The sequence below is a fragment of the Cynoglossus semilaevis genome, chromosome 10 (assembly GCF_000523025.1).
Source record: "Cynoglossus semilaevis isolate Cse_v1.0 chromosome 10, Cse_v1.0, whole genome shotgun sequence".
Taxonomy (NCBI): Eukaryota; Metazoa; Chordata; class Actinopteri; order Pleuronectiformes; family Cynoglossidae; genus Cynoglossus; species Cynoglossus semilaevis.
In genome coordinates, this window is record NC_024316.1 from 4,461,307 (window position 1) to 4,474,723 (window position 13,417).

The window sequence follows — 13,417 nt, forward strand, 5'->3', positions numbered from 1 at the left end:
TAAGGGTTGAAGTGGAATTATTTAATTTTTTAACTTTAAGGCTTTGCGGTGGTTTGAATGACCACAAACAGATCATTTTCCCATCAAGCACCGATTCTTTAGGAAGATGAATCCAGACGTTGGATATAGTGTGCCGTGCCTTCGGCTGCTCCCTCCAATTTCCTGTTTTAATGTCTTCCATTCTGGTCTGGTTTTTCAAAGATGAGCAGCAATGAAAGCCTCTACTGTACGTCTCTGGTTAGAACAATTATGGTCACATTCATGAGGAAGGTAGAGGTTAATGCTGCTCTTAACCCAGGAACCTGACGGAGGGGTAAAGAACTCTGAGAAGGAAGCACGAGGTTTCAAGCTTCCATCTGGATATTTATTTATTGCCACCTTGATTGTCTTTTATTGTCGGGTCTGTTTGAAGTTAGTTTTACACAACCCACCAACACTGAAGTCCCTGTCTGTCTAACTCGGTCCAAGGTCACATGGAGTGTGTGCATTCATTAATGACCAGTTCAAGCCTTTATTGTGACCTATCATAGAAACCTGATAATATGGATTGTCTTATCTGTACAAACCACTGTGTGAGTTGCTGCCACCTACTGACTGGAGGCTTGTTTATCGTTCAACAGGCCCATATTTCATTGGAAGCCTCTCACGCCCAAACCCCTTTGATGACCTTAAACATAAGAACAAACTTTATACATTAATATAACTCCCTGGATCTTTCATTTTAACACAAGCAGAATGAAACTAAAGTTTTGTTTTCTTCGTTTTGTTCTGTATCCCATGTGAACCTGGAGTTTTATTCCGTTCCTGCAGCATCTGCAAGTGTTTTGTTTTCTGCAGCTCAAGGCACTCCATGTTTGTGTGTTGTGTGTGTGTGTGTGCGTTTTTCTCCTGTGTTTTGCATGTGATCATTAGATAAAGGCTGTTGAACAGCACAACTGGCTATTACAGCACCACTTCAGTGACATGAGGTTAGCCACAGAGAGGCAGATGCACAGACGCAGGAATGGAATGAAGCCCGCGGTGCAAGTGCAGTCAGGGTGTGTCCAGATCCATTTTTGGTGTTTTATTGACAACAAATGAAATGTTGGAGCAGGGTTAATTATGTAATTAATCATGGTTAGCGTACAGGCATAACATGTGAATAACAGGCATTTGTGACCAGAGGTGCCCAATAGGTAGTCAAAGATCTGTCACAGATTGCAGAGGGAGTGTTGGTAGATCATGAGCAATTCAAATAATTTATATATATACACTGTATATTTATATATATATTAGGGATATTAGGGATGCAGGATATTAACTTTTTATGCCGATTTTCTCCGATGTCAACCAATAACGATATACACAGCCATTTTTCCCCAAAACTATTTTTAGGTATCGCATATCTCATGTCGTGGAATTAACACATTACCTACTTTTATGGCGATACCCCACTAGAGGCATTCCACAATTTTTTTTTATTCCGAGAAAAATCTGATTCTTACCAACATTACATAATTATGCTAATATCGCCATAGAGCTACATGTAGTATATTTCACTAATAGAGTAGATCGCTTTCACTTCAATTGAATAGTAGCTTCCCAGCCAAAAAAGTGTGGACACACTGAGCTACTTTATTGAAGAAAATTAAGATTCTAATCGTCATTGTCAATATCTCTCCCCACCCCCCGAGGACCCCCCCCCCTCCCCCNGTATGTCCATGAAGTCATACTTTAAAGTCAAATATTTAAAGTCAAAGTTCCTAATATTGTCCTGATAGAAATCTATGGAGTGTTGACAACAGTCTCTCGCTGTAGCCCTGTTGTCCAAGCATGACCAAATGTGTTTCATTAAATAACGTGTTTCGACATGTCCAGTTGTCTGCAGGGTTGGTTGAAAGCAGAGCCCACTATGACTCTGGATTTTACCGTCAACCCAATAGGAAGTCACTGGACTCCCATGAGTTTCATCAAAACTGGCACAGAACGTTTCTCAAACATTTATGACTCTTTTTTTTTCTACAGATGGACAAAGCAGCATTCACTGCTGCAGAGCATTAATAACCACATTTGACCCGAGTGGTTTGTTCTCAGATCAAGGATCGTGTTGTGCAAAAGGGAGACATATGCACTGGGAAGAATTCATTATTTAATGAACATGAGAATCCAATAAAAAAAACAGGACAAAACACCGGAGGCCACGGAGAAACCACATTTTAACTGAGATGATGACAGGGTAAAAAATATCCAGTGGGGAGAACAGGCTGCATTCCAGTCATGGGTACATAGATAGATAATGTCCAAACCTCCCCAGCTATTTTACAAATGAATCCAATTAGAGAGCAGACTTTGGTGTTCTGTGCTCCCCCTGGGCCAGAACAAGGACTTCAAGGAGTCATCGTGGTTTCAGAGATGGAGGGAAAGTGGGAAAAAAGGCGGCCAATGGGCTACAGCAGATCTTGATAGGTTAATGACAGTCATTACTAAACCCAGCTAAAGGCTCCGATTGGTCGGCACTGCAGCGATAGAGACGTTAGACCCTTCAGGGAATTATGGGAAAGCTTCACACTAGCAGCGCCTGATAAAGTTCCCACTGATTCATTTCTTCTTTGGGTGTGTGAGATGGGATTTAAGATGGGATTTTTTTCTTTTTCTCATAAAATCTTAAGTAAAAAAGGCTGAGCAGTGTTGTCATATAAATGTGGCTATTTTTAAAATAACCATAATAAAAAAAACTTTAGTTTTTCAAATTAAAAACACATTTGTGTTTTTTTTAAAGAATTGTTTTTGTTCCAGATTAGACAGATTTTAACCATATTTTCACCATTAACTTGAACTAAGGACAGTGCTCTCAAAATATAAGAATGATTTTGAGTTATATTTTTTTATTTACATTAGTCTGGGCACCATTGAAAAGAACCAATCAGGATGAAATGATTGAAACTCGTGCATTAAAACGTTCGTTAAACTAGTGTTCACATGGACAGCAGTTCAATCCACAGTATTTTTCTATGATAACAGAGGAACACAGAGGTAATGCAGCGATTCACCTTTTGGCCAATAAAAAAAGGAGACACTTGAGGGTGTGATATCCACGCATACCCAGCATGCACTGGTGAAACCTGTTGCAGACTGACACTGCAACATGCTTGTGTAGACACAGAGTAAACACGGCAGCAAGTACAAACAAACCAAGCAGCACTTACAGGCCCGTGGCTGTAAAAGCATGGAAACTGGACATCAGCTGAGTTTTCTTTTTTTTTTCTCATTCTGCACTTAAACGTATACACATGCAGCCGTGCATGCTGTCCCTGTGGGCAGCACAGAAACTCTTATTTCAGCTCAGATTGAGCATGTCCCCTCCACTCTTAGATAAATGATTACATTCTTCGCCAGGCTCGGGTTTGCTTTGGCCTGCACACAAAAAACAGACTGGATGAGATATTTAGCTCCTTCGTCACTCTTAGCCTCCTGTGAAATTGTGCAGAAAAAAGAGGAAAAACTAAGATGAGAGGGGATGTCACGTGAGGCGTGGATATGGGAATGAGGTCCAGGAATTCTGACAGAGTTCTCCAAACTCTAAACACACAAGAGTCAATGAGAAATGCCTTTTGTAGACAGGCACAGAGCGGGGCAACTGAAAGGGGGGAAAAAAAGAAAGAAAGGGCTTTTCTTTCAGTAGCTCAGTTCTCGAGATTGAGGAGAAAAGTCATTTATTTTATCTGTAAGGCTACCTCATGGTTTTTATCATTGAACTGTGAGTGTTGGTCTGTGAGTGTGTGTGTGTATGTGTGTGTGTGTCATCTCAACCTCCCACTGCAACAGACCACCTACAACAACAAGGTCACTTGGTTTGACACAGAGTTTTCCTGAGCATTTTTTGCACTTAGATAAGAATTCTCTACAACTGAAAACTCTGAAAACTCAAAATAGAGCAGCTTTGTTCGTTTTTAGGCCCTTTCTTTGTCGATTTGAACTTAACAACATAAGGTTAGGTACCAAAATTTGCTATAACCCACACTGAAAGAACCTGATCTTGCTCAGACAGACATTAAACTGACTAACGGTTAGCCAAATGAGGGGAAAGAAGTTGAAGAAATCCCATTTAAACAGGTCCAACGATGATCTGTTACATAAAACTAATTTCTACAGAAATCTCTGGAAGTACCAGTACTGGCCCCAGGGCCAGAGTTTGGACATACCTGGTGTGTGTGATCACACCAGATGCAAATACACCTCCTACTAAAGAAGACCACCCACTGTTAGACTCTGAAGCGTGTGTGTGTGCACACGTGTGTGTCCTGAGACACTGTACGTCTCTTCTCTGTTTACAGCTGAGCTGTTTTGTCTCTGATAACTTTATCTTTGAGCTGCTGATAGGACACAAACCCAGGCCCTACAGAAAATATGGGAGTGTTGATGCACAGTTACCTTTCACTGACCTTGACTTTTCAAAATGCTGCTGAGAACCACGGCCTCAATACCTCTGGACTTATAGCAAGGAGTTTGTTGTTGTTATTACTTGTCCAAATGTCAATTGCTGTATAGGGTTAGCCAGTGACAGGCTAACCTTTTTTCCGAGGTAGCATTAACAGAGCTGTTTCAATTCACATCATGCTACTGCAGGTTAGCAGCCTGTCGCTGGCTAACCCTAGCGCAGCAATTGACATGTGGACAAGTAATGTCATCGATTATACTGTGTTATGCACTATATATAATATATACATATACACAGTATATTGTATTATTAGCGTTGTTAGCAAGCTAGCGGGCCGGTTTTGGCCCACAGGCCCCTTGTTTGACACACTGTCTTTTAAAACTAAACTGAAACGTGAGGGTGAAATTAGTCTGAAAAGACACAATTTGTTATCAAAACATTATGAAACGGCATTTATTACGTCAATTGTGGAATTGAAGACAAATCTTTGGGGCTGTTTTCATACAACCGTTAATAAATATGCATGAAAAAGTTAACAGCTGTGAAAAACAGCAGTTTTTCTTCTCTGGTCGTTGCGAGATCATAAATCCAGCGTGAGCCGTTCTGTTCCGCTGAGGTTCCAGTCTGCAGGGTTTGATCATGATTATTACATGCTGAGCACTAATGTAATTGGAGAGGCGTCAAAGAAATGGTATCAGGGCCTAAAAACAAAATCAGCATCTTAGAAAAAGAGTTTGTTCTGCAGCAGAGCCACAAATCCTCTTGAACCATCTGTCTTCTTTCCAAAACCCAGATCTTAGAACTCTGTGGCCTGGAGAAGAATCGGTTCTCAGAGAAACCGTGCAGTTCGAAGAGTGACTGCCATGAAAAACACAATCATTCTGTATTTTTAAATGTCTTTTGGAAAACTTAAAAAGGGACCAAACAATAACTGGTCACCATTTGTGAACATCATTTTTCAGAGCTTGTCAATGCCTCTAAAAATACGAGGACAAAAACCCTGAGATTTTGGCACCGTGGAGAAAAAAAATAACCTCCCGGCGAACAATGCGCAGCAGACGAGTGTGTTCTTCCCCAGAGGAAAGTAGGTCACAGTCAAACCCAGACTTAATGAAAGGCTACACACTGGAAAAATAACACTGCTACTAACAACTGCACAATCACCTGCTGGGATCTAAGTAAAACATGTTCATGGGGTTGTGTGTGTGTGCGTTTCTTTTTAGCATCCGTTTGTGTATCAGTGTACGCTAAACATTTACACCTGCAAACTCCTGCCTCTGATGAAAAAAATAATCATTTTGCTCTCAAACACAGCTCTCAATCCCTTTTCAACAGGGGCCAGATGTGAAGAATTTGAACAAAAGGGATCCATGATGTCAACATGATACATGTTTTTTAAAAATTGCTACAGGGAGGGAGAAATAATCCTGAATAGGGTTTTAAAATAATCCTAAAAATCCTAAAAAGAAATCCTTTAAAATCCAAAAAATGTGAACGGAGAAATAATCCTGAATAGGGTTGTAAATATTAGTTTTAGAATAATCCTTAAAATCCTAAAAAAAATCCTTTAAAATCCAAAAAATGTGAACTGATGATGATTTAAGCCAGAATGCCAGAAAACTAAAAAAACTAAACAAGTTTAAAACTAACAATTCTTTCCACAAACATGATTGTATTGTCAAATATAAAATGGCTGTTAAATAGTAAAAAGAAGAAATGAAAATATCCTCACTATCTCATCTCTGCCCATGTCACACAGAACACCACAGACACTGATCGTCTCTGGAGGCATTGATACCCCGTGAGTTGGCGCCCCCATGTGGCACACTGCAATCACCTGCCAGTTCAAAACCCTCTTTTGACAAGATGAGAAAATGTAAAACTTTGCTTTCCTTACTGACATCAACACTTCTTCACCGAGTGAGGATGAGTTTCAGTAGCCGTGTGTAGCTGGAGAAGTCAAAAAAGGACGTTGCTGATGTCACGGCAGGCTTACATGACAGCAGGCGTCGTGACTCAACTGATATCACAGGGAAACCTCAGAGGGCAATGACTTCATAGGATGAGGGCGAGGAGAAGGAAGAGATAGGAGCAGACAGGAAGGAAGCTCGGGTTCTGAAGTGGTGCACCTTTTAAGAGCACGTCGAGTGAAAGTTATTCTTACTTTCTAAGAAGGGAAACGAGGTTTCTGGGGTTCAAACTGCTGCCGAATGAGGATTTCCTTTGCGTTGATCTGCCAGGAATACATTTACAGAGGCAAAAAAAAAAAAGCTTTGTCAGCATTGTCTGTTTACAATAGCCTTTTATGCAGGGGTGCCAATATATCTATTTATATATTTATTTGTAAACTGAGGATGCGTCATACATATACATACATACAAATACAATTGAATGTACCTTGAATATCTGCATTCAAGGTTACTATGCAGTACATACGGGTCATTACTTTACTGCGACTATGACTTATGGGGGCATGTTACTATGCAGTACATACAGGTCATTACTTTACTGCGACTATGACTTGCACTGATCAGAATCAGCCGGTTGTGCAGAGTCAGGACAGTAGCGACTGGTAGCCAGCTTGAAGCAGGACTCCACATGATGATCCATCATGGTGGAACAGTATTTGGAATTAATAATCTTCATGTGGGGAAGAGGCTGACTCACATAAATAAGTAGAGCCAAATAATGCGGTCCAGGGGGACAAACATTCTTTCATGTTTGGGTACTTGTCCCCTCTGAGTAAGTTCCCAAGCCGTCCATGAGCCTGACAAATGTCACTCTGTCACGTCAGAACCTCATCGTCCACTTAAGGCGAGATCACGTGAAACTGTGTTGTTTGCCGAGTTCTCAGGACAACATGTTAAGTGGCTGAGAGATGGTGCCTTCAAGTCATCTCCTCTGTTGAGTGATTGTTTCTCCAAGTGGCTTCTTTCCTTCTCTCTCAACCTGCCCGTCTTCTCTGGTAAGGATGAACAGCTGAGTCCTGGCCTGAATCTCCAGGGTAGACATTGTGGTCTCATCTATTGATCTATTGAATAGTCTAATAAAAAACGTTTGGTGAGCATGGTGTTACAATGCTGTTCTCTGATGAACACACACACACCCAGGTACCTGAGCAAGGGGCTTTGCTGATTGGTTGGACTATACAGTCCAACCAATTTTATTTTCTCAAATATCATTAGAGCATCCGGCAAAAGTAAGGTTCACTGCCATCTAGTGTCAAAAAGGGTTCCTGTTTAGGATTTTCTATTGATTAAAATCAGTGGTTTTCAAAGGGGGCCCGCAAGGGGACCCAAATCAAAACTGCCGTAGTTGTCAGATGCTCGGGTTTCCAATGGTACCTGAACGCACCTCATGTTATATCCCCAGTCAGAAGCTAATTCTGTTTGGGGGTGGGGGGGGCATGGAAAAGTTTGGGAATCCCTGGATTAAATCCTTGCCTTTTTGCACCTTCATGTGTCAGTGAAGCTACAGCTCTCTGTTTGTGTACATGTTGTGTGTGCGCATGTGTGCTAGCCAGATCGATCGACCTCCGTGCTCTTTAGGCTGAAAGCTTATCTCTGCCCCTCTGAGTGGAGGAATGCTGCAGTGATTGCTGGGTAATTACCTGGATGCTTTCTCCTGCATCCAGATCCCATTAGCATTTTTTTGTTTTTCTTTTCCCTCTTTTTAAGTAACAGTGAAGGGAGGGACGGGAGAGAGAGATAGGAAGGAGAGACAGAAGTAGGACAGGAAGAAAGAAAAGAAAAGAAACGGTACATCTGTCAGTCGTCCATGTTGAACAACCTCACACTCCACTGTCAGCAGGTGCAACAACCGCAGCACCTTTAAGCATAATTATTCAAGTCAAAGTCCAACATCAGTACATGTACTGGGGTGTTCTGGTCAGACCCAGGAGATGGACCATCAGTACATGTACTGGTGTGTTCTGGTCAGACCCAGGAGATGGACATTGGTTCAACCACCTGTGGACACTGACCCACTTGAAGACCTGTCCTGACGTATGTGGAGCCTGGCTCCAATCAGTGAGCCTCAGGCCCGGACTATTAACCTCCCTGATTACCGATAGGAGCTGAGGAGGAGGAGGAAGAGGAGAAAAAGGAGGAGGTGATTACAAGCTGTTTTCCCCGAAACCTCCCCAGCCCCGACGGCTTATCTGTAGCTCTGTCTCTGCCCTGTGATTGGTCAGATGGAATCCATTAGGATGAAAGGCATTGGTGGCCTCCTCACAGATCTATCAAGATCACACACAGGAACAACGTGAGACGGTGACAAATTATCTACTGTACGCGTGGATCAATGAAAACAGAACGCCATCTGGAAAGCCTATCACTGCACTCCACACTGGGCTTCAAGGTTGGTTGGTTGGTTTGTTTGTTTTTGTCAAATGTAGTGGTGTTACAAATAAACACACACCAGCCACACATCACTGATGCTTTTCACTGATTTGGTCGCAGAGCATGTCAGTGCACGGAGCATTCTACTTCAGTAGCACAAACACCATGGATCTGATTTTCTAAAACAGGGGTTTCAAACATAAGGCCCAGGGGCTAAACCGGCCCACTAGGGGGCTCCGTCTGGACCACTTGATACATTTTGAAAGTAAAAGAAAAACAAAAATGCTCCATGTTCATGATGTTTTGTATAATTATATTTCATTAATTATGAATATCTTCTACAACAAGAAACATTGACTTATTGTTATTGATAAGTAATTATGTTATGCTCGTACTGGTCCGGCCCACCCATCATTTAATCAGGCTGTACGCAGCCCCTGAACCAAAATGAAGAACTATAGAAGCCTTCTGGGTGAGAGGTCAAATGTCTTCAGGAAACAAAAACAGTCCAGTTGTCCTCTACTTACTACTTTCTCATGATGTGGCTTTTGTTCAACCACACCTACCTAACTACACTGCCCAAAAGACAGACAGAGAGTAGGTGATATACTCAGAAGGGCGAGGGATTTTCTATCACTTCCTTTCTTTATCACGTTTAACGACTGTGCCCTCCAGATAGTCTAAAGCAGGGGTCACTGACCTCTCTGAAACTCTGAGCTACTTCAAGGACACTTAGTAATACGAACAACTTGTCTGATACAGACTTCCTGAACAATGTAATAATAATGAGTTCTGGGACATACAATAGCGGACACTCTTCTTACCATCGTCACTGACCCATTTAAATATCGTTGCGAGTGCAACTCATTCAAAAAGCACAGTAAGAGTACAACTTTTGACCCACGTCTGTGGCCCTGGTCTAAGGGAAACCCTGTGAGACACAATCATAACTAACTTCAGCGGCCTCTTGTATACAGGACAACTCTCCCCTCCTCTCCAACCTCCCGCCACCAACACACACAAGTTTGTTTTTTTCAAAGCTCAGTCCTGAAGCAGACGTAATCAAATCTGTGGTTTGCTGACGATGATGAGGGACACCTCTTTACTTCTGAACGGCTAAAGGCAGATTTTTAAAAGACTACCACCGGTTCTTCATGTGCACCGGAGCCTAAATCAGACTACCACCGGTTCTTCATGTGCACCTTCCAAAACCCTCGCTTTCACTTCGACCAAAAAGGGGAGGGAAAACAAGGTGGCACCAAATATGATGAATAAATAAATAAATGCATCATTATGCACCGTATATCCTGGTGTCTGGACAGAACCCGTACTGTTCGCTGTCCTGATACTGGGGAGATGGAGATCACAGTGTCTCATCAGTTTCACCTAAAGTCAGCCTCCAGTTCTTAGCATTAAACTATTATTCTTTTACTGATGTCAAACACTAATGCTCTGTTAGGGCTAATATTCAGCAACCATTTTAATTATTTTAATTAATTACTTACACTCTGGCCCCGTCCACTGGCCCCAGCTCCCTCTCTTATCCTACAGTATCTATTATCCTAGGACGTTAAACAATTTCTGCCACATTAACAGTTGTTTTTTTTTTACTATTCAAAACTACCCATAATGCACTTGCTGCATTATGTTTTACGGTAATACACTATCTAAACTGAAACGATATTAAGTTTAAACACTAAACCTGCAGAAAAAACATTTCTTCGAGACATACCTGAATATGCACCAAAGCTAATATTCCAGAACAAATTTGAAACAAGGACAACTTAAACGTTCTCTTGAGTTTGCTGGGCTGTTGGCACAGATGCAGCAGTAGTGGTAAATCACTGGTCACATCACTCTCATATATACAGTAAAGCAAACATAACTTCACTCCTGTTTATCTTACATCCACTGTAACTTCAACACTCACCACTGCATATATCTGACAGCTGTAATTTGTATTTACAACCTGCCAGCTTTTAAAAAAGTCAAAATGATGAATGAATGTGTGCGAATTGGCGATTTCGAAATTTTAGTTGACAGCAGAATCTCTACTGGTGCCAAAAATCGACCCCTGCAAATCTAATTTCAGGTATAGGTCGCCCTCGTTCTACACACACACACACACACACAGATGTGTTGCTGGATGAGAGATCGGCCCAGACGTGGCTGGAGAATGAGCCGGCCGTGTTTTTGTTAGGGAATAACGTCCTTGGCATTTTGATTTTTGGTCTCCTGAGAACAACATACATCCTGCAAACACACACCGAGTGTGTCAGTGTGTTTTAGTGTATGGCTGTGGTAACTTATACAGTCTGAAAGGAGCAGAAAGGAAACAAGCTCCGAGTCTCAGCTCCACTGCTGCCTGCTTTAACCCTGGAGGCTCGAGCTGTAAGTTATAGCCCGCTGGGACTGCTGGGAAATGGGAAGTTTGGAAAACCTATCAGGCTGAAGCTCGTGGAGAGAGATAAAGCTAATGGAGTGAAACACCTGTTGACGTACGTTGAGTGTAAAAAAAAAAATTTGGCCTGCTTCAGTAGCCATAAAGGAAGTCCAGGAGATAGTTAAAAGTCAGATACATAAAAATAACATTAGTGAAAACGAGTGATGGCTCGATCCAATACAATACTCAGGATCGGTATCATACATGAAAACAATAGCTAAATCTTGTCTAAAGTCCAGAAAATGTATTTCATTTAAATTAAAAGACGGTGGCTAAAAGATAGGCAGAAACAATGAGAGACTGTCAGTTAGCTTAAGGGCGGCCATTTTCTGTGCCTTTACCTTTAAATACTAATGAGTGAATGCGTTATCGGTCCAACTCTTCTGCCAGGGGATCACCATCCATTAAACCTACGTTTCCCAGTGAAAATTATTGACTGAAGGGAGGGTGCTGATGTAGTTGTTCACTGATTACAGTTTTCAGTGATTTTCAGACAAAATAATTAACGCGTCATGACCATATTTGTAATTGGCGTTTTGTTTTCAATGGTTAAGAACAACTTTGCTTCTAGTTGAGAGAATCTGGGTCAGAGATTGGGTCAAATTTACAGTTTGGAAATCTGCGTGATCTGGCTGCGGCTGTGTACACACCGCGGGCCAAACAGCTGGGTCGGGTTTTTTTTCTGTGCATCTTTTTTATTTAAGGTTTATATGAGCTTTCAGCTAAGATTAGAACGTTTCTGGTGGATGTTGAACACGTCTACGTGGAAATAACAGGGAAGACGTCACACCACTGTAAACAGTCTAAGAGGTTGACTAACTGTACAGCCTCACTGTCTGTCTACCCCGTGTTGGTACAGATGACAACTAACTTGTAGCGCCTCAAGTGTTTACATGAGAAAGCTCATGTTTATTTGGTTCTGCACTAAATGATTCTGTGCTTAGATTTTGTGCATGATAGCAGTCTGACAGCAGCATACTGGTACGACAAAATGTGAATCCTCCGAGGAGTGGTGGTCTGTGTGCAGCTACCCAATGCAGAGGAGGAGTAATTATAATCACCTGCTTTTCTAGGTTGAGAAGTTGGCTGTTTTTTTAGACACATTTTCAGATTTTAATACCACATATTAATTGCCCCTTCCCAGTACAAGGGGGTAGTTCTGTTTCTGCAGTGAAGCATAACTGATGTTTTGTTGCGAGTCGAATCTCACATACTGTACATAAGTACCTGTGTCACTCACTTATGCTAACAAAGTGGTAACATCAAGATCCAGGTCATAAAAACAACATCTAAAAACAATGTCATTCAAGATGTCAACGTTGACTATTTGTTTCAAAAAAAACAAACAACACAAACAAAAGAAAGCGACTAAAGCACAATCCAAAGTATGGCGTACAACTGGCAAATTTAAACAAACTTCCACACATAACAGCTCGTGACGGCGTATTAGTCTGTGCGGTTTTCCATGCAAAGTTTGTTTTAATGCTGTGCTTCGGAATGATGGAACACGACTTTCTTAATAAATTAATGGCAGATGGCGACGTAGCCACAAAACGAAATAGGGCGAGGATGTCGGTCCAATGCAAATATCGAAAAAAACAAAACAAACAACTGTAGCCAAGGTATCGACAGATACTCCAAGTTACAGTATCAGACATAAAAACAATCAAAATCTATATGAAAATACAGGCTGATAGTCTGCCTGCTTTACTTATTGTAAATCTTAAACTACCAAATACAGATAATGAAGGTAAAATGAAGGGCATGAGTATGTCTGTGTTTTTGTTAGGGCCAAAGACGTGTTGTTGACAAATGTCAAAACTGACTTTTATCCTGTCATTCAAGATGTCAACGTTGACTATTTGTTTTTAAAAAAAACACAATGCTGACCCTGGGACCGTGGTTGTAATTCTTCATTCAGGGAAATAAATAAATAAATATACTTTCAGTACCTTCTTCTGCAGAACGTGGATCTTCCTCTCCTTGACATCCAGCATGTCCTTCATGTCTCTGATCTCTCCCGTCAGTGTGCTCTTCTCTTCATTCAAGTCCTGCAGCTGCTTGGACTTCTTTGTCAGGAACTGTTCCTTCTCCTCCAGACGCACACGCAGAGCATCCACCTGCACGAGAGACAAAGGGAAGACGGCTCCATATGAGTGGGTGAAGGTCAGTGGGAGACGTTGATTTATGAATGAAAAACTTTTACTCTGCAATACA

General features: G+C 41.5%; 1 protein-coding gene across 6 annotated transcripts in view; it reads right to left on the reverse strand.

Moving 5' to 3' along the window:
* The window catches only part of LOC103384697 (ERC protein 2-like), a 219,721-nt gene that overhangs the window by 166,992 nt on the left and 39,312 nt on the right, over positions 1–13,417 (reverse strand). For all 6 annotated transcript variants that reach the window (XM_025059639.1, XM_025059638.1, XM_025059635.1 and 3 more), the window contains one exon: positions 13,153–13,320. In XM_025059639.1, the coding sequence (XP_024915407.1) occupies positions 13,153–13,320 (168 nt within the window). The remainder of the gene's footprint in view (positions 1–13,152; positions 13,321–13,417) is intronic.